The sequence below is a fragment of the Sorex araneus genome, chromosome 3, assembly GCF_027595985.1.
Source record: "Sorex araneus isolate mSorAra2 chromosome 3, mSorAra2.pri, whole genome shotgun sequence".
Classification (NCBI taxonomy): Eukaryota; Metazoa; Chordata; class Mammalia; order Eulipotyphla; family Soricidae; genus Sorex; species Sorex araneus.
In genome coordinates this window covers 73,166,074-73,187,408 of record NC_073304.1, presented here as the reverse complement: position 1 = coordinate 73,187,408, position 21,335 = coordinate 73,166,074, and the positions used below count along the sequence as shown (strand labels likewise).

The 21,335-nt window shown below is 54.1% G+C and overlaps 1 protein-coding gene across 1 annotated transcript; it reads right to left on the bottom strand.

The window, feature by feature from the left end:
- Positions 1-3,315: 3,315 nt before the first annotated feature.
- TGM1 (transglutaminase 1) lies at positions 3,316-20,332 on the bottom strand. The gene is made up of 14 exons (XM_004609439.2): positions 20,026-20,332; positions 19,668-19,856; positions 18,649-18,897; positions 18,229-18,347; positions 18,022-18,129; positions 17,451-17,625; positions 16,781-16,919; positions 16,582-16,685; positions 13,266-13,354; positions 12,632-12,785; positions 12,264-12,545; positions 12,000-12,160; positions 10,651-10,787; positions 3,316-3,588 (listed from the first exon to the last, which is right to left on the bottom strand). The coding sequence occupies exons 1-14, from the start codon at positions 20,330-20,332 to the stop codon at positions 3,360-3,362; spliced, it is 2,442 nt and encodes an 813-aa protein (XP_004609496.2). The 3' UTR covers positions 3,316-3,359.
- Positions 20,333-21,335: the final 1,003 nt, after the last annotated feature.

Genomic DNA, 21,335 nt, shown 5'->3' with positions numbered 1-21,335 from the left:
TTCTATCTGTGAGGTGCCTGCCCGTCGCCCCTCTAGAATTGAAAGGCTGAAATCATAGCCTTTGGTGTGTCTTACTTGGGGGAGGTTGATTGAAAGGGGGAGGCACACCTCGCGATGCTCAGGGACTTACCTCCTGCTGGCTCAGGAGTGACTCCTGGCTGCAGGATATGTGGTACCAGGGGTTCAACCAGGATTGCAGCTGCCACAACTACACGCAAGACAAATTCCACCCCGCTTGCACTATCTTTCCTGCTGCTGGTGTGAGGTTCTATATTTATCTGGCTAGGTGTGAGGCCATCTTTATAGTCTGGTGTAGCTACAGGGGTTTTAGGGACTAGAGTATCTCTGGAGTCATTATTCTGTTTTCTTTAGGGTTCTCTAGAGATGTAATTAAGGTGTGAGACATGCAGACATTTCCATTGCATTCCTCTTTTACCAGATATTCTCTTAAGATGGCAGGAGATGGAGGCGAAGGAGAAGTATCCTTTTGTCCTAAGATAGGTCTCAGTCTGTGTCAGTGATTTTGAAGTTTCCTCATGCTTAATCCTGTTTCCATACCGCCCCATCCTCGAAGGCAGCACAAGAAGGCTAGAGCAAACTGAGGCCAGTTAGGATCTGGTTAATAACAAAAAGCAAAACACACACTTTCTCCTGAGAGCACACCTGGTTAAGATCAGAATGCTCTGGATGTATTTCAGCAGCAGCTTTCTTCTTTTTTTTCTTCCAGGAGAACAAAATAGTTTTTCTCTGCTCTTTCATTAAACTATTAGAGTTTCCAAAGCTAAAACTCAAAAGTGTGGGGGTCCCCTAAAAATTTTTTAAAAATAGGGGATAAAGAGAGAGCACAGGGGTAAGGCCCTTATCTTGCATATAGACCTCAGCTCAATTCCTGGCATCACAGATGTTCCCCCAATCCTTTTTCAAGACTAACTCCTGAGCACAGCACCAGGTGTAAGCCCTGAGTGCTCCTGGGCGTTAATCCCAAAAGTCTTAATTTATTTTTTTAATTTTTGGTGTGTGTGTTTGTGTGTGTGGTGCCAGACTGGAGCAATAGTACAGTGGGTAGGGCATTTGTCTTGCACGCGGCGGACCGGGTTTGATTCCTCGCCCCTCTTGGAGAGCCCGGCAAGCTACTGAGAGTATCCTGCTAGCACAGCAGAGCCTGGCAAGCTACCTGTGGCATATTCGATATGCCAAAAACAGTAACAAGTCTCACAATGGAGAGGTTACTGGTGCCCACTCGAGCAAATTGATGAACAACGGGTTGACAGCGATACAGTGATACAGTGTGGTGCCAGGAATTGAATTCAGGGCCTTACACATGCAAGGCAAGTGTTCTACTGATGAACTCTATCCTTTGCCCCGTGATTGATATTTAAAATTACATGTTTATTAATAGGAAATAAAATTTTACAGTGATTGTGAAAGTTTCAGAAAATTGAGGAGAAAAAGTAATACTATATAATATCCTATTTGTTTTGGGGTCATACTCAGACATGCTCTGGGAGGCTACTGGTTTGGGGGTTCTTCATGGAAGTGAACTAGGTACCATGTGGTGCCAGAGATCAAACTCAAGCTTCTTGCATGCAAATCACGTGCAATAGGCCTTTGAGCTCTCTCCAGCAAACCCTGGATTTTTAAAATTTTACTTAGGCTTTTGGGCTACACTATGAGTACTTGGGGGCTACACTTGGCTTTGTGCTCAGGAGTCACTTCTGGCAGTGCTTGGGGCTTGGCAAGCATCAACCCTTATACTATCTAGCCTCTTCCCTGAAATTTTTGTTTTGGGTCACACCCAGCAGTGCTCAGGGCTTACTGCAGCTAACCAGTGTTCTACTCCAGCGTCCCACATGGTCCCCTGAGCACCGCCAAGAGTAATTCCTGAATGCAGAACCAGGAGTAATCCCTGAGCATCGCTGGGTGTGACCAAAAAGCCAAAAAACAAAACAAAAAAAGCACATATCTTTCCACCAGTCTGAGATAAAATAAAGGCTGTGGGGTCAGCCCACTCTGATTCTATGCAGGACTGCTCAGTTTCAGAAAAATCACCTGACCCCTGTTATCTCCGCCTATAGAGGGGGTAGAACAATGCAACCTGCCTTGTGAACTGCTTCTGAACGTGACAAGTAATAGATGGAAACAGATCAGCAACTACACTCTGTTTTAAATGTAAAACCAGGTTCCTTTACATATTTTTTCTTATCTCTGCCCCCTTCTTTATTTTTGTGATAACAAGGTTGCTCACATATCTGGTTGTGGTGTTCACTAGGGGCCATATACTCTGCCACAGTGCCCACTGAGGTTCTCCTTTTGTTACAGTGCTTGCACAAGTTTGTTGGGGTTCACATGCTTGGTAGAGGCTCACAGTTATGATTGTACTAGCTGGAGGTGCAATGCTCACACATATGTTGCACAGAGCTTTGACTTCTTGGTGGTCTCAGGAAGGGGGTTTGCATCCCTTTTGGTGCTCAAACACACTGGCTCTAGTATGACAGTGGGTTGCTTGCAGCACCAGTGATCATAAGGGAAGAGCCGCCAGGCTCGAACAACAGCACTGCCAGGATCACCGCTGGCACATATAAAACACAGGGGACTTGAACCCATGACCACTTAGAGGACCTTTTCTAAGTCACTGCACTGTTCCTCCAGTTCCTTTTCATGCTTCCATTTTCAAAGAATATTTAATGCTGTAGGAAAATGCTCACTGGAGGTGACGGATGGGGAGGCAGCAGGTGAAACACAGTGTTACTGTTCTTTCCCATACCATCGGATGAATGGGGGATCATGGTCATACTCCACAGTTTTTATTTTCTACACGGAATATGTGCTATTTGCATAAATATTCATAGACAAAGATATTTGAAAACAAGTGTTGCTCCTGCCGCTCAGTGTTCTGTACCCCTTTCCACCTCAAACACATGCCTACAAACAGTCCTCCTCCCCCACAGGAGGCGCCACAGAAGGTGCAGCCCACTCCACCCAGAGGGCTTCCAAAACTCTGAGCCATGGAAGCACCCTGGGGTGAGGGGCAATTGGCCAGGTAAACAGACGAGTGGTCTGCCACTGCATAGGCATAGATTGAGCCCCTGATTCTCCACAATCTCAGCAACAGTGGAGTCAGGTCTGTGTGTGTCCCTAGCACATATGGCAGGTTCTGAGCTCCTTGGCCTGGCCTGACAGAGGCACCAAGGGGGCCAGCTTCATTACAAAACAGTTTATTAGCATCCACGCCGCCCAGTGCCAGTGGAGATGGGCCCCCTTCCTGGGCTCCTGGCCCTCCCACCTTGGCACCCTGAGTTGCCCTCCGGCAGGCCCCCGTCCTGGGGCAGTGTCCTTGTTCCTCAGGCTCCAGGCCAGGGCTAAGCCCCACCTCGAGATGCCATGGGGATGTTCTCGCCTGAGTTACCACCGCCTCCAGCATCAGAAAAGAAACCAGCACCACTGGAAGCTGGGGCCACGTCCACTTGGATGACCCCGTGCACCTGGGAGAGCTGCGGGCTGTCCAGGCTGGCAATGAGCTGCCGGGGCCCTGGCCGCACGGGCACGAAAGTCTGCCGCAGCGTCACTGTCTCGTTGCCACCGATGTCCCTGTGGGCAGAGATAGCGTCATGGCTCTGGGGTGACTGAGGGCAGAAGAATGGGGAGCAAGCACCGGGGGTGGGGGCAACTGGGAAGGAAGGAGCAGGAAGTAGAAGCCCTCGTTCACAGCTGGGCTCAGCTGGAGTCTCTACACCCACGGCCAGGATAAGCCTGAGCCCCAAGCCACCGCCCGAGCCAGATCTGGGCCACCCACCCAGCAGCTGAGCTGGAAAGCGCCCCATCAGCCCCATCATACACCTCCCTCTCCCACACACACCTGGACAGATGGGGTGCTGTCTCCCCTCCCACCTCCTTCCCCAGCAGACCCACCCCAGTCCCCCTGCAGGTCTCTGGGTCAAGGCAATGAAGTCCCAGTTCTGGGGCTCAACATGTTTTGAGCAAATGCTTCCTGTTTTGTTGAGAAAGAACTTGGAGGAAAATTAATTTCCCTCTACTACAATCATCTTTACAGGGAGTCCCAAACATTGGAAACAAAAAAGGATAGTTCTTCCTAGGAATAGATGACTTACACCTTTCAACTGGGGCGTGTGTGTGTGTGTGTGTGTGTGTGTGTGAGAGAGAGAGAGAGAGAGAGAGAGAGAGAGAGAGAGAGAGAGAGAGAGTGAGAGAGAGAGAGAAATATAGGAGTGGGGATGAAAGAGAAGAGGGAGAAATAAGGATAGAAACAGATGACAAGGACAGACAGAGGAAGGGAGGAGAGGGAGAGACAGTCTTTAATGGTTTTTTCCACTCTTTTTTTTTTTTTTTTTTGCGTCACACCTGGCGATGCACAGGGGTTGCTCCTGGTTCTACACTCAGGAATTACTCCTGGCGCTGCTCAGGGGACCATATGGGATGCTGGGATTCGAACCCGGGTCGGCCACGTGCAAGGCAAACGCCCTACCCGCTCTGCTATCGCTCCAGCCCTCTTTTCCACTCTTGTCAGGTACTTTAGCACTTTAGCCTCTTGCCTTCCATGTCATTCTCCCCCAGCCCAGCCTCCAACCACTCAGAGAAGAGCTAGTCCTGGAGGACGTGGCTTCTCTAGTGCTGATGGGCTGAGATGCAGCTCCCTAACCCATCACACAGGCTCTCTGACTCAACCATCCGCCTGCGCGGCCTCATCAGCCCCCACCATTCCTTCTGCCCACCAGCCTGCTGGCTCCTTCCCTTCCTGGAACCCACCTGGGCTGCCTCCAGGCTGGCTCATAGCACGCTTCCCCCCACCCCACCTCCCAAGGAGGACTCCCTGAGCACCTTCTGCTCTCAGGAAAACGCCTCTTCCCTGCCCTGCCCCACCTCCTCCAGCCACCTGCACTCCCCACCCCACTTCTGCTCAGGCCTGCCTGCCAGCTTCTGTCCTTTACTGCCCTGCCTAAACCCTCTCCTCCACCCGCTACTCAACCCTAGCCTGCCTTGGAGGCAGACCCCCGCAGACATCAAAGTCTTGAGATCTAAGTGTTGGGAATAAGCCAACACCTCATCTGGTGGATGATCCTACCTTGGGGCAAACCACTTAGCTTGGAGCCTGTTCTCCAGGGGCTTTGGGGAACACAGTAGGCCACCTCTGAGAGCTGTGTGCTTTAGGACAAGTGATTGAACATCTGTGATCCTTGCTTTCTGGAAGCAATATGGAAGTGCATAAAAAGTAAGGGGAGTGAGATCAGATGATATTTAAGGTTCCGGAGTTCATGAAGTGAAAGAGCAGGAAGAGGGAGCCACAGATCTAGTCACAGATACAAAAAAGCCCTCACTCCGCCCTATTAAGAATGAGCCAAGAAAGCCACAAAACACAGCTTATGAAAACAGAATAGATAGGAATCTTCTTCTACATCTGCATTATATCTGTAAATAGCCAGCCTACTTGTTAGGTTATGGACTTAATTTCTAGACTTCCAACCATAATATGTAACTAGAAATTAAGTCCTTAACAGGTAGGCTGGTTACAAGTTTATGCTTTTAATTTGTATCCACTTTTCCCACAAACAAAAAATTACAATTGTGAGGTGGGAGAGTACAGCAGGCCAGACACACCTGCCAGGCACATGGCTGACAAATTGCTTTCCTGGCATCACATATGGTCCCCTGAACCCCACCAGGAATTATCCCTGAACATAGAGTAAGAGGTAAGCTCTGAGAAGACGAAGGAAGGAAGGAAGGAAGGAAGGAAGGAAGGAAGGAAGGAAGGAAGGAAGGAAGGAAGGAAGGAAGGAAGGAAGGAAGGAAGGAAGGAAGGAAGGAAGGAAGGAAGGAAGGAAGGAATGAAGGAAGGAAGGAAGGAAGGAGAGAGAGAGGGAAGGAAGGAAGGAAGGAAGGAGAGAGAGAGGGAAGGAGGGAGGGAAGGAAGGAAAAGGAAGGAAGGAAGGAAGGAAGGAAGGAGGGAGGGAAGGAAGGAAAAGGAAGGAAGGAAGGAAGGAAGGAAGGAAGGAAGGAAGGAAGGAAGGAAGGAAGGAAGGAAGGAAGGAAGGAGGGAGGGAGGGAGGGAGGGAGGGAGGGAGGGAGGGAGAGAAGGAAGGAGAAAGGAAGGAAGAAGGAAGGAAGGAAGGAAGGAAGGAAGGAAGGAAGGAAGGAAGGAAGGAAGGAAGGAAGGAAGGAAGGAAGGAAGGAAGTTAAAATTGTTTACACTTAGACTTTAAAAGTCCATACAAAAGGCTGTAGCAATAGTACAGAGGGTAGGGCATTTGCCTTGCATGTAGCTGACCGGGTTCGATCCCTGGCATCCCATAGGTCCCCCAAGCACCACCAGGAGTAATTCCTGAGCACTGTAGGTGTGACCCAAAGATCCCCCCTCCCCCCCAAAATAAAAGTCCATACAAGGGGTCCTGGGAGATAACTCATGGATAAGTGTGTATTCTTAGCATACTGGACTCAGGGTCCAATCCTTAGCATCGCTTGGGCACCACTGGCCACAAACCCTGAGCACCAATCTGGGAGTAGTCTCTGAGCACCACTGGGCGTGCCCCAAAGCAAAACAAAAGTCCACTGAAGTCATACTTAATTGAACTGTCCTATTTCAGAACCAAGCCTTTATTTCTGTCGTTACTTTCAGAAGAAATTGCTCTCGGGCTCCCTGAAGGGTTGTTAAGATCTCTCCCTGCCCTTGTGTCTGTGTCAGGCAAAACATTTTCAGAGCCCTGTTTGCAAGTTTAGGGCTACAAATCCCACAGCTGGACATGCCTGTAACTGAGCCTGGACAATAAATTCCCTCTCAGACAAGGATACCAGAACTCAGCTCAGCCCCATCTTCCAGTTATGCACTACTCAAATGTGTAGCCAGTGCTGGAGATATTTTTACATCCTCCATATCCTTCTCTCTCTCTCTCTCTCTCTCTCTCTCTCACACACACACACACACACACACACACACACACACACACACCCTCCTTTACAGCCAAGTTTCATTTCTGAACACATCATTACCCACCTGTTCATTTACCTTATTAATTAGTCTGACCTGTTCCCCTAAAGTCCAGCCCATAAGAAAGCCACCCTAAGCACCGTCTAGAGAATGATTCAGGGGCTGGGGAAATTCCCAAGAAGGATTTGGAATGGCCTTACACCCTCCCCAGTGACTGCCTTAGTGGTGACAGCAGTCATCTGGAGGAGTAAGTTCTGGAATGTTTATTAAATGGTCAGTCACCAAGTTGGGTGGCACTGGCAGGCACGCCTTATGCTATAATGGGGTTCCATACCACAGTCTTTGATGTGCAAATGAGAGCCAAGTAACGCCCATCTTGGAATTCAATTGATCCTGCCCCCCCAGCTCTGCAATTGTCCCCTGGGGTTCTCAGTGGTCCCAGAGGCCCAGCCTGGACTCTGGCATTGGGGGAAGCACAGAAGGTCAGGACCTGCCCAAGTCCCAATGCAATGGGGTACCCTCCCTCTGCCCCTGAAGGTGGGGGAGAAAAGTCCAGCCAGATGGCTGCTGGGGTGACAGGGGAGTCAGCTCCAGATCCCTCAAAACACTCCAGATCGCCTCAAAACAGGAAAGGTACCTGCAGCAGCCCCACACCACTTGCAGGTGGACCGGAGGGAAGCCAATGCCTTCGTGACACATCCCGGCAGAATGGAGCCTTTCCCCTTTGGAAAGTGCTGTGTGTGCAGGATGGGCAGGGCGGATGAGGAACTCTGGCTTCCCCAGCCCTTCACACAGAACCTTGCTGAGGGGTTGAACCCCCGAGCTCCTGGCCCAGAGAGCAATTTTGTTGTTTGAACCACACCTGGCGGTGCTCAGGGGACCATACAGTGCCATGGATGGAACCTGGCCCTCTGGCACGCCAAGCAGACCCGCAGCCTGTTCAGCTGTCTCTCAAGTCCCAGGAAGCTGATCGTAAAGGTCAGCCTCTGGCCTTCCATGCCGGCCTCTGTGCTGTCACCAGAGAAGGACAGGGCAGCATGTACATGTGATGATCACATAGGCCCAGGAGGGCGGCATGCTGGGTACCCCACTGGGTACAGAGCTGGCCTGGCTGGATGAGAGTCTCTCCTCTAGAACACCTGCTTGGTGCTCATGGCCCACTAGCAACAATTGTGTGGTGTCTGCCGTGGCCAAAGGCTCAGGGATGCCGTGAGACCGGGAGCTAGCTTCCTCAGCTGAGGCAGGACTCACAAGGAGTGCTCACAGTGCTGGGGCACATGCCTGGTTTGCACGAGGCCCCAAATTCAATCCCCAGCTCCTCAGCATGGCTGGGTGTAGCCCTGGAGTCTCAAAGAAGTACCAGTATGGACCACCGGCCCTGAGCAGTTTCTACAGATGGAAGCATTCACTGCCTAGGGCCAGCTGAGTATGCCAGGAGGGGGCTTGGGGGCCCTTGCACATTGTTTTGGAGGCCTCTCAAAGAAGAATCAAATGAAAAAACAATAAGCTTCCAGGATCTTGTTTGAAGAAGGGCACTGTAAAATTATAACTAGTATTAAAATGTCATCCTAGGAAGGCAGCTATGCTCACCACTATACCACCAATGCAAAATGTCATCCTAGGAAATCTCAAATGTATCTAGTGCTATTCATCCACAAAAAAATCTCAGCAATCAAGAAGGGAATATTAGCGTCACTACTTCAGAGGTCCTTGCAGGACAGCTAGACTAAAGGAAATCTGCAGTCTGAAAAAAGACAATGGCTATCATCAACATATTCAAGAAAAAGGATGGCAACTCCATTAAGCTCAAAGACAACCACTCAGTGAGTAGATGAGACGACAGATTAACAACTATTCAAACCTTGTAGGAGGGTGTGTAGCTGCTACCTATTCTCTAAAGAATTCAGTTACACTCCCTCCAACATAGGGCACATGCTTACAGTTGTAAGAAGGGGTTGGAACCCAGCTCCTCTAAAACCAGAAGATAAAGAATCAAAAGAACAAGCAGAGCACTTCCTACACTAAAGATTTACCAGGCATGATCTCATCTAATTCTGGCACAAGCCTCAGAGCCAGGTACTACTTTTATCCCCACTTCACAGGAGGAAAAACTGAGGTTTAAGGAAGATAAGCCACTTGCCCAGAGGCAGGGATGGACAGAGCTAGGATTGAGCCCAAGTCTCAAAGCTTTTCTTTTAATCACATGATGATGACTCTTTTAATCATATGATGATTTGAATGTACTTTGGATTTCTTTTTTTCCAGTTTGTGCACAATACCCAGTGTTGGTCCTGGATTACTCTTCACTCTGTGCTCAGTGATCACTCCTGGCAGAGGTCAGAGAACTGTATGTAATGCTGGGGGTCAAATCTGGGTTGGCTGCGTGCCAGGCAAGCGCCTTATTCACTGTACTATCTCTCTGGTCCCATAGTATAGATTTTTACTAATTTTAATTTTTTTCCCCTTACTAGGGACTGCCAGACCATGGAACACTTAGGATGTGTGGGTCAGTGATTAAGCACAGGACCCCAGATTTACCTGCAGCACTATGAGGTCTAAGCCTGACCCATCTTCTGAGGATCACAGACAGCAGGACTATGCTTATTACCTCAATGTATGTAGCAGTATTGGGCTTCCAACTCTTGATCTCTCTAAGCCAAGCAAGCCTTTAAGCCTCTGAGCAATCTCCCAAACGTCTATTCTGTCCTCTCTCCCTTCCTCCTCCCTCCTTTCCTTTCTTTTTTTTGTTTTTGGGTCACACCCAACAGTGTTGGGGGACTGTTACTACTTCCTGCTCTGTCCTCAGAGTTCACTCCTGGTAGCACTCAGGAGATTGAATCCAGGCTTCATGCATGCAAAACCTGCAACTCATCTCTTTAAGCTATCTCTCTGACCCATATTTATTTATTTTTGTGCTGCCGGGGATTGAACTCAGGGCCTCATGCAAACAAGGGTTCTACCACTGAGCTACACCCCCAGTCCCTGCTATATTGTCTTTCCTGTTCAGGTCAAAATATTTTGTGATTTCCTGCAATATTCTTTTAATTAATAGATCATTAAACATATGTATCATTTCCAAGGGTTTTGAAGATTTCCATATTATCTTTCTATTGTTTTTTGGAATCTAGGGCTTCACACATGCAAGGGAAGTGCCCTATCACTGAGCTACATCCCTGGTCCCTCTAGTGTACTTAATTTATGTTGGTCTGTTTGTTTTGCCCTACACCCGGCTATGCTGAGGGCTTGCACCTCGCCCTATGCTGCTGGGCTTGGGGATACATATGTGGTGCCAGGGATTGAACCTGGGTCAGTGGTATGCAAGTAAAGTGCCTTACCCACTGTACTATCTCTCCGACCATGCCCTCTAGCGTAGCTTAAAGGATGTTTTCCATCTGAGAGGGTCTATCCAGTTCCTGAGTGCTGGCTAGCCGGGCAATTGTTAGTGATGCATTGCTGATACTGCCTTGGCAAAGCCTTAGCACCTCACCTAAGGAGAGGGCTGAGGCATGGGCAGGAGACCAGGCCGCATGTGGCACTTCTAAGCACATGGCACGTTGGCTTGCACTGCTCTGAGTCAGGAGCTGTTGTTGGCTGTTCCCAGCTACTGTCTTGTGCCCTGAGAGGTGGGATGTACTGACCGAGACAGCACATGAGTTGGGACCCAGGGTGGGCCAGGGGGCACAGGCGGCAGAAGCAGAAGAGACTAGACTCACCCAACATTGAGGACCTTGGGTCTCTGTAACCCGGAGCCCTCGAGCCGGAACACAACGTTGGTGAGGGTAATTGGCAGTGGGTTCTTGAAGACGATCTGGACACCGCACTCCTGGCCAACCACAGCAGCGCCCAACAACTGAGAGAAAAAGAGCCCATCAGAGACCCAGTCCAACACAGGGGACCACAAAGGGCTTTCAAAGAGGGAAAGCTCCTTACAGTCAAACCCTCCTGAGCCCCTCTTTTACTGTGCCGGTTAGCAAAGACATTTTTTTTTTCTTTTGGTACCCTACCTATTGTACTATTGCTCCAACCCCCATCACTAGTTTTTTTTTTTCCAGTACTTAATACTGATTTACAAGGCTGGAGCGATAGCACAGCGGGTAGGGTGTTTGCCTTGCATGAGGCCAACCCGGGTGATTCCTCCGTCCCTGTCGGAGAGCCCAGCAAGCTACTGAGAGTATCCCGCCCGCACAGCAGAGCCTGGCAAGCTACCTGTGGGGTATTCGATATGCCAAAAACAGTAACAAGAAGTCTCACAATGGAGACATTACTGGTGCCCGCTCGAGCAAATAGATGAACAATAGGATGACAGTGCTACAGTGCTACAGGTAGGGGTGGGGAGGGGGGGTGTCATACAGGCAGTGTTCAGGGCTTACGCCTAGCTCTGTGCTCAGGTATCACTCCTGGCTGGCTCAGGGATCATATGGGGTGCTGGAGATAGATCCTGGGTTGGCCGCATGCAAGGCAAGCGCCCCACCTGCTGTATTATCTCTCCAGCCCCAGTCAGAGAGGTAATTCTAAGCCTCTCCAAAGTGCTATGAGCACAGAATCAGGGGAGAGTTCATCTTGTGGAGGAAGCCAAGACTCTGGAATCAGTCTCTAAAAATTTTTTTTGTCTTGTTTTTCTTTTTCTTTTTTTTTTTTTTTTTTTTTTTTGCTTTTTGGGTCACACCTGGCGATGCACAGGGGTTACTCCTGGCTTTGCACTCAGGAATTACCCCTGGCGGTGCTCAGGGGACCATATGGGATGCTGGGATTCGAACCCGGGTTGGCCGCGTGCAAGGCAAACGCCTTACCCGCTGTGCTATCACTCCAGCCCCTTGTTTTTATTTTTCTTTGGGGGGGTGTCACACCTGGCTGTGCTCAGGGCTTACTCCTGGCTCAGTGCTCAGAGATCACACCTGGTGGGATCAGGGACCCTATGTAGTCCTAAGGATCCAACCTGGGTCTGCCAGGTGCAAGGCAAGTGCCCTACCCGCTGTACTATCTCTCTCCCCCCCTCCCATCCATTACATTCTCCCTCAAGAACTACAGTCTGCCCAACCCTCATCCCAGAGGCCGCACTCACGGTGAGGGAGAGGTCTGGGGTGCGCAGCCGGAAGGTGTGCTGCTTGGCCAGCACCTGCCCGCTCTCCTTGACGTGGCCCGAGACATTGAGCAGCATGGCCCCCTGGTCCACGAGGTGCGGCCGGTACTCCGTGTAGGCCACAGGCATGACCACGCGGTCCGCTGCAGAGAGAAGACACTTGTCAGATGGGGCCTCCCGGGGGTTCCACACCACAGCCCGGGGACCGGGCCCCACAGGAGAAGACTACAGGGCGACTACACTCACAGGCCCCAGGTGCCAGCACCACTTCCTTCTTGCTCTCCTTGAAGACAGAGCCTGAGACGCCGGTGTAGAAGGTCACCGAGAGGTAGAGATGCAGCTTCACGGTGCGGCGGCTGCTGCCACGGTTGCTCAGTACCACGGAGACAGTCAGGTCCTGCCCCATCACCGCGTCCTGCGCTTCCACCTGCATGGCCACGTCTTCAGCCGTGTCCCGCGAGGCGTACACATTGGGTTTACTGCCATGAGCTGCTGCAGTCTCCACCGCCTTGCGCTCTGCTTCTGAGCCTGGGGACAGAGAGTCAGGGTGAGGGGACAGGGCCCCGCGGGAAGACTTGGGTCAGCCGGGGCCGGCAGGCCTGAAGGAAAGGTACCTTCAGGGTGCTTGTAGAGATGAGTGACATCCTCCTGCATGTTGGAGCCGATGGCCTTCGTGATGATGAGTGAGCCAATGGCCCTCTCCTCCACGTAGACAATCTTGAAGCTGCCATCGTCTTGCCGCTGCCAGTATACCTTGTCACTGTTCACCTGTCATGGTAGAAGGGGGTCGAGTTGAGGCAGTTGTAGGCGGTGGGGATAGTTCTGCCCCGCCCCCCTGCCTCCTTCTCCAGGTTCCAGCAGCTGTGGGGAGGGCCAAAGCTATGGCCAGGAGCTTTCTGGCAAAGCTGGTCTGGTAGACCAGCTCTGAGGAGCCCAGGAGGCCAGAGAGCAGTGAAGAGCAGGGAAGAAGCAGCACACCGGGCCGTAATAACAGTAATCCCTCACTGCTTCCCTAGCTTTATGACTTATAAAGCCGTTTCATGCCCATTATCTCTTTTGATCCTGAGTACAGGAAGCATGGCAGCCATTATTATCTCCTTTTTCTTTCTCCACAATTGATGAAGCTAAGACTCATAGGATTAGGGACTAGATCAGGGACGGCCGGGCAGGCAGCAGTGAGCTCAGGGCAGAGAAGTCCAGGATGGTGGGGGGTGCTGGAGCCCCCTGTGTCCAAAGCGTGGTCCTCACCTCAGCAAAAATGAAGGGTGTGTCGTACTTCATGTAGACGAGTCCATTCTTGATGGACTGCACAGAGCAGGGGCCACAGCAGAAGATGCCTGGGAGAGGGAGGGAGACCAAGATCGAAGGAGGTCCCTCAGATCCAGGGGGTAGGCCTCTGGATCAGCAGCTACCCAGACCACCCCAGAGAGGGCAGAGAAAAGCATGTGCTCAGTCGGCGGGGGCAGGGTGAGGCCAAGCCCAGGCTCTTGCCCACTTCAGGAGCCAGGTTGTCCACTTCCTCCAAGGGCTGAACTGGCCACAGGGCCAATGTCTGTGACTTCCACTGAGGCCAATACCCTTTCATTCTTTATTAAGACACTCTCAGAGCTCATGATGGCTCTGCTTGCCGGTCAGGAATGACACCACAGCCATCATTCCAGAAAATTCCAGAACAATCTCTCAGTTCTGTGGCCCGCTGTGTTCTCTCTGTGGTGGGGCGGTAGCAGGAGGAGGGTTAGGTAGGAAATAGAGTCTGTCCTTACCATGTCGGGAGGGTTTTCTTTTTTTTTTTTTTTTGCTTTTTGGGTCACACCCAGCAATGCACAGGGGTCACTCCTGGCTCATACACTCAGGAATCATCCCTGGCGGTGCTCAGGGGACCATATGGGATGCTGGGATTTGAACCCAGGTTGGCCTCATGCAAGGCAAACGCCCTACCCACTGTGCTATCGCTCCAGCCCTCGGGAGGGTTTTCTAAAAGGGATATCTTGGGGCTGGAGCGATAGCACAGCAGGTAGGGTGTTTGCCTTGCACGCAGTCATCCCGGGTTCAATTCCCAGCATCCCATATGGTCCCCTGAGCACCGCCAGGGGTAATTCCTGAGTGCAGAGCCAGGAGTAACCCCTGTGCATCGCTGGGTGTGACCCAAAAATAAAAAATAAATTAATAAATTAAAAGGGATAGCAGACAGGTTGGTTCAGCGGGGACACAAGAGGAAGTGAAGACCTTCTTGCAGTAAACATCTTATAAAATACTCAGTGTTAGCCTCTCCTCTGACTGCTGGGAAAACTGAAGTTCAGGAAGGCAAAGCCAATTTCAGGGTCACATAAGACAGCTGGATGCAGAGAGAACGGGAGCACTAATGCTTTCTGAGTAGCTGCTATATCCCAGGCCTGCTGCTAGTAGTACATGACGATTGCTTTTATTCCTCCTTACCAGCCTACCTGGGCTCGATTAGCCCCATTTACATGCAAGAACACTGAAGCCCAAAGATGCTTCTTTGGGTTATGTATGGGAACCTACCTAAGATGGAATCATCTAAGAAATAAGCGCAGAATCAGGGATGCTGCAGCCTGCCCCTCGTGCTTGAGTGAGAGTCAGAACTCAGATGGGTCTGTGTTCTGGCAGATCATACAGCTCAGGAGCCACTGCTCCTAGGGACCCCTGAGATGGAGGGGCTGCTTCAAGTCCTGGGTGACTGGGGGACGGGGTGCAGGCCCAGGGAAGGCACTGGGCCAGGTGATGGGGAGAATGCTGGGAAGGAAGGGGACAAGAGGGCTGGGCTGGGTGGAGTGTAAAGTGGGGAGTGGTGGGGCCCCTGGTGAAGTGTCCCTGTGTGGAGTGTGAAGTGGGGCATGGATACCCATGTGGAGTACAGGGTGGGGTGTGTGGGGTCCATATGGGGTGGGAGGTGGGGCACAGGGCCCCCATGGAGTATGCGGGGCACAGGGGGGTCCCTGTGGAGTGTGAGGTAGGGTGCAGAAGCCTGCGTAAGATGGGCGGGGGGCTGCCTCTGCAGAGGAGTGCTGAGGACCATGTCGTGGCATCTGCCTCTCCTGTTCTTCTTGGGGACTCTCAGGAGCCTGAACTCTTCCTGTCCTCTCACAGAACTCACAGTGTATGCGCAGGGAGCACACAGAAGGGCACATGGTGAGGGCAGGCCAGAGAGGGTATTGGGGGCCACTTTTACTCTGAGACTGGCCTAATGCTCTGTGTCCTAGAAAAAGTCACCCTTCCTCTCTGGGCCCACTTCCCAAGTGCCATACAATGGCATGACCTTCAGCACCCCCGGGGGATTTTAGAGAGGATGTTCCTGGCATCTTCCCCCCAGAATGTCTGATCATAGCAGGGCAGGCGGCCTTCACTTGTACTTACAGGAAATCAAAACAAAACCTCCTGACAGAGAATAAGGAAATAAACAGTTCTGTACTTTCTTTTCTGTACTTTCCTTTTCTTTTCCTCCAAGTACATAGTTCTTAAGAGTAATGACTCGTAACTTTTGAAAGTAAAAGAGTTTTCAACTTACTGACTTTCAACTACATTCTCTATATATCTATAGATATATACACTATAGATATACACACTCTCTACATATCTATATCTATATACTTATAGATATATAGAGAGCATTATAGATAGATAGAGAGACAGACAAACAGATAGACATCCAGGGATGGAGCTCAGCAGCAGAGTACTTGTCTGCATGTGTGAGGTCCTGGGTTCAACTCTCAGCATCACCAAAATGAAAAAAAAAAAGGGGGGTCCTTCAGTTAATTATCTCCAGATTTAGTTTTTTAAAAATTTTTGGTGGGGGAGTGTTTGGGCCACACTCAGCTATGTTCAGCACTTACTTCTGGCTCTACACTTAGGAATCACTCCTGGCTGTGCTCGGGAGACCATATGGTATGCTAGGGATCGAATCTGGGTCAACCCCATGCAAGGTAAGTATACTGCTTGTTGTATTATGGCTCTAGCTCCAATTATCTACAGATTTTATAGGTGAAAAAGCAAATGAGGGAACCAGAGAGTTAGTTACATGGGCTTTGCATGTGGGTTTGATCCATGACACCACACAGTTTCCCAAGTACCACTGGAAACAACCCCCAAACATCACTAGGTGTGGCCCTAAAACCCAAACCCCAAAAAGCCCAATAATTGAGAGTAGTGGATTGGTGGGAGGAAGGAAACCTCTCACTGAATTCTTCTGAATCTTTGGACTTTTGAATCTCCCCAGTATGTTGACTATTACAAAGAAATGAGATCCAGGCAAAGGTCGAGAAAGGGAACAATAAACAGGGATCCTGGGGCTGGAGCGATAGCACAGCAGGTAGGGCGTTTGCCTTGTACGCGGCCAACCCGGGTTCGATTCCCAGCATCCCATATGTTTCCCTGAGCACTGCCAGGGGTAATTCCTGAGTGCAGAGCCAGGAGTGACCCTGTGCATCGCTGGGTGTAGCCCCCCCCCCAAAAAAAAGCAATAAAAAAAAACAGGGATCCTACTTGTAAACTAATTTAAAGAGCCAGTGTTGGGGGGCAGAGGTGCTGGCTCTGAGTCCTGACTCACCGCTGCTGGTCTCCTGCGGGGTGGCGTCCACTACCTGCCACCCATTGAAGCCGGAGGGCAGGTCTGGCCTCTTCATCCAGCAGTCATTCCACACGTGGAAGTTCCTGCAAGGACACAGAGGGGGGCCAGGGTGATGGCCTGGCCAGGGCCTCCCCCCCAGGCCTCAGCGGGATGGTGCCAGCCCCAGTCCCAGCCTCACCACACAGAGTCGTGGTTGAGATGCTCCAGAGGCTTCATGTTCTCATCGAAGTAGATGTCCATGGTGAGGGACGTGTCTGTGTCGTGAGCTGAGTTGAAGTTGGTGATGGTTCGGGTGGCGAGACCCAGGCAGCGCAGCACTGAAGAGGTGGCAGGGTGGGAACTCAGGGCCCAGAATCAGGCAGGGATGGAGGGACAGGGTAGAACAGGGGGAAATGGGCCACTGAGGTTGCCATGTGGGGCCAAGTATCAGCCGGGTCAGAAAGGGTTCTGGGGGGCGCGTCACTTCTGGCTGGCAGTGACGGCTGCTGGGGCCACACACTGGACATGAGGCACTGAACACTGCACTTACTCCAGCTGGCCAGGAGAGTCTCCCTGACCTCAGGCTTAGGAAGCAGCAGGCAGGAAGTGGGGGGTAGGGGAAGTGGGGCCACCTGCTGACCTGGTGCCTGGCCTCTCCCTTCTCCCTCCTCTCCCTGGGGCCTCTCTCTCAGTCGTTAACACTAATTAATGATAATTAAGACCAGCCTATCCTCCACCCCCGCCCGCACTGGCTCTGTGGCCACAGCTGGGATGGGCAGGGTGCAAGTAGAGTGGCTTCCCTCCCGCCCTCCCTGCAGCCCCCCCACCCCACCCCGCCCCCCGTGCTCCTGCCCCAGTTCCCCTTCCACCTGTAGTGGTCACGCCTGCGAAGACCCAGCACTGGCCGTAGGGGACCGAGTTGCCCGTGTGGAGGTAGCTGAGGAGGATCTCCACACTGCCCACCCACGCCGACGGGTTGGTGCCTCGGGAGTAATCGCCAGACCAGTTCCCAATCAGGACCCCGTTGTCATCCAGGGAGTTCACCTGCCGGGGATGGGTGGGAGGGGTGAGGGCTTGGGACCTGCCCAGTGGCCCTGAGCTCAGCCCCTGACCCTGTGAGTACCCCTTCCCTGAAATGCCCTTGGGACCTGGACCGTAGCCTGAACCCCACCCACCGCTCCCAGAGGGCTGCCCCCCTCCACCCGGGGCTGACACAGGAATGTGAATCCTGGGCGTGCCAGGTGTGGGGTTTGGCCTTACATTCCACAAGGGCTGGGACACAGCCAGGAAGGTGGGGTGGGGTGGGGGGTGAGCAAGGGCAGGACAGGGGAGTGAGACCCTCTCACCACACTTGTGGCCAGGGTGAGGGTCCTGAGGGTATCAGAAAGGGTGGGAGCGGGGTCTGAGGAGCTGTAGGCAGACCCTCAGCAGGGTTCTCACCATGGCAGAGATGACGCGCGACACACTGACGGGATCCCCCCGGCCTCCATACGGCATACCCCGCCGGTCCAGGATGTACAGGCAGGCATCCAGCACCCCATGGTCAAACTGGACGGAGGGAGGAGAGAGTGCGTGAAGGCTGAGCTCAAACGCTCAGCCAGCCCCTGCACCCCCAGCTCCCCGCAGCCCCGGCCAGGACTGCCCTACCTGCCCATAATTCCAAGTCCGCTCGCCAATCTGTGCTTCGGTCCCATAGTAGATTCTTCCAGATTCATTAAGCACGTACTCCTGCCGCCAGTCCTCACGGTCCACATACACGATGTCATCTGTGTCCACAGAACCCTCGTGTCATGCGTCTGTTCCTCTCCCACCCTCCTCCTCGTCCACCAGCCCCAGGGACAATTCTGCTGGACTCACATCCAGAATAAAGGAGGCGGGAACCCCTCCCAGGAAGTCAGGGGGAACCTAGGCTGATCCCCTCGCTAGCCGGGACACAGGGGCCCTCACACCTGAACAATGGGAGGTGGCTTTAGGGCCAGGAAGGAACCCAAGGCCATAGGTGGATCCTGGGAAAGTAGCCCTGCCCCGCTTAACCCCTGCCCCTTGCTCCTAACCCTATGGGCTCACCTGGACACCAGGGATTGAAGAGGATGTAGATCTCATTGTGAGGTTCAAAGGGCAGCTGGAACTCGCCGGCTTCGCAGTGTGTACGAACGGTGAACTGGAACTTGCCGATGATGGCGTTGGGGGACGTGTGGACCCGGATGTTCAGGTTCTGCCCACTAGCCTTGGTCACCTGCGCCTTCCAGCCTCCACTGCCCCCTCGACCCACGGGGATGATCACGTGGGTGCCCTTGCCCACCTCGGGGTTGTTTCCTGGGTGCGGGGAAAATGCAAGGAGCTGGTGAGGCCTCCCAGCCCCACCCAAAATGTGCATGAGCCAGAGTATGTGTCCCTGAGTTGGGCCATCATCGGTGACAGTCTAAGAGCAACTCTGTCCCCACCCGATGCTTGCCCACATGTCAGGGCAGGGCCCTGTCCAACATCCCAAACCTGTTCCCCTGACACTGAACTCTGAGGTGGGTAGGTGAGACCAAGCCCCCATCAGCCTGTCCTGGCTGACGTAGGCCAAGCCTGCCCGCTCCCTAGGTCTGCCCCTTTCGGAGCCCAGGGCACCCCTGCTGGTGGTGATGGGGGATACCTTGGAAATTAGAGGCTGGGTGGGCAAGATGGAGCCCTAATCAAAGGGTGCAAGGAGTCACCTGCCCCCGGCAGCAGCCTAATCACCAGCCTGGGCCATCAGTGGCCACCAAGCAATGCAGCGAGGAGGTGCCTGCCCTGGGTCCTGGGTCAGAGATCCAGAGAGACAGAGCTGGGCAGAGAGTGTCCAGAGGGAGGCAGCCAGGTCCAGGGAGGGGGACCCCATAGCAGCCACGCCAGTGGGAGGCTGGAGTGAGCCCCGAGAGGAGGTGCTTGAAACAGAAGAGGGCAATTAAGGAAAACGGGGACCCTGAGACCCTGCCTGAGAGACCCTCAGCAGTGCCCTGACTTATCTAGGGGAGCAGGAGGCACCCAGAGATGCCCCTTAGGCCCTAATGCTTGGGGCTGGGAGGTCCCTATTCCCCCATCCACATGTCCCCACTGACCAATGAGCAGCTCCAGGGTAACGCGGTCAGAGGACTCGTAGGGCCGGGACAGGAAGAGGACCAGGTGGAAGGGCTGTCCGCGGCGCAGGATCAGCTCATCGTACTCAAACTCATCAGTGTGATGCTCCCGGCGGTTCTGGTCCGAGCGGGAGCTCAGCAGGTCCACGCCCCGCACCACCAGCATGCCCTCTGCAAAGGCCACAGCTCTGGGTCAGGGGCAGCAGCCATGTCCCACGGGTGTGTGTGTGTGGGGGGGGTAGCGGTGGCAGGGTGCAATAACCCGTTTTTACCCTCCTAGGGTCCCCCAGTGGGGACTGGGCTCTGCGCCAGCCACCACGGTGGACAAGACCGGCCTCACCTCGGATGGTGCCATCTCCGGCCGCGTTCACCGGGCTGCCCCGGGAGGGGGGCCTGCGTCCGCCCGCGCTGGAGCCTCGTTCTCCGTAGGGCTCGGAGCCCCCGTCGTCGTCCCCGCGCCGGCACGAGCAGCAGGGGCAGCAGCGAGCCCAGAAGGAGCGGCCCCGCCGGCGGGAGCGGCGGTCGGCGTCGGGCGAGGAGCGGCGGTCGGGCTCGGGCTCGGGGGACGGCGAGCCCGACCAGGAGCTCCCGCCCCAGCGGCCCACGTCCGAGCGGGGCCCGTCCGACATGCGGGGCCCGTCCGTCATGCGGCGCCCGTCCGTCGTGCGGGAATCGTCCGTCGTGCGGGAACCGTCCATCGTGCCTGCGTGGAGACAGACCCAGCGGCGCTCTGGTCACCCGCAGACTGCCCGGAGCGCGCCAGCCAGCGTTCATTGAACTTGACACCTGGATGCACCCAGAGTCCTGGCAACCACCCTAGAGCCCCTCCTCGGGGCTGCAGGGAAACTTCCCACGCCCCAGTCTTGTCCTCTGCCCCCACGACGCCCACCAAATGGGCAGCAGACGCCCAGTGGAGAAACCTGCAGGACGGGGCGGACACCTGTCACAGCCCCAGACCGAGTAGCACAGCTCCTCTCCCCGCTCCTGCTCCCTCCTCAATCTAGAAGCGCAGGCGCTGAAGCCGCTTCACCGGGACCCGTTTCTTGCCGAGAACCCCCCCTCCCACGGCCCACGCCCGCCGCGAGGAGGCCCCCTGCAGCACGCCGGCGGGGGCCTCGCGGGCTGCGAGAGCTGGGCATCCCGGCCGGCGCGCCCACACGGCTCCCCGCCGCCTGCAAGGGCTGCCCTGGGGGGGCGTGGCGCGGAGTCCCGGCGGCGGCGTCGGGGGACAGGCTCGGGCTGGCCCGCAGCCTCCTGGCTGCCAGGGGCCGGGTCTGGGCGCGCGCAGCCCGGCGGTGCCCACGGGCGCCCCTCACCTGGCGGCGGTGCTGGCGACGGCAGCGCAGAGTCCCGCGGCCGGCCGCGGTGGAGCGGGTGGGGACAGGCGCGACGGGGCTGCCGGGCCGGACGCCGCCGCCGAGTGCGAGGTGTGGGGCGGGCCGGTGAGAGGTTTATGAGGGGAGGGCGGGGCCGGGCAGGGAGGCAAGAGGGGAAGCTGCCCGGCTGTTGTACGGCCCTGCGGGGGCAGAGGCCCGGCCTCTAGGGGCCGGCTCGGCGAGGGGGCAGGCGGGCAGGCGACAGGCAGCATCCTCCTCCTTCCCCTTTCGAGGAACCCAGATGCTGGGGGCGGGGCCCGCGAGAGGGGCGGGG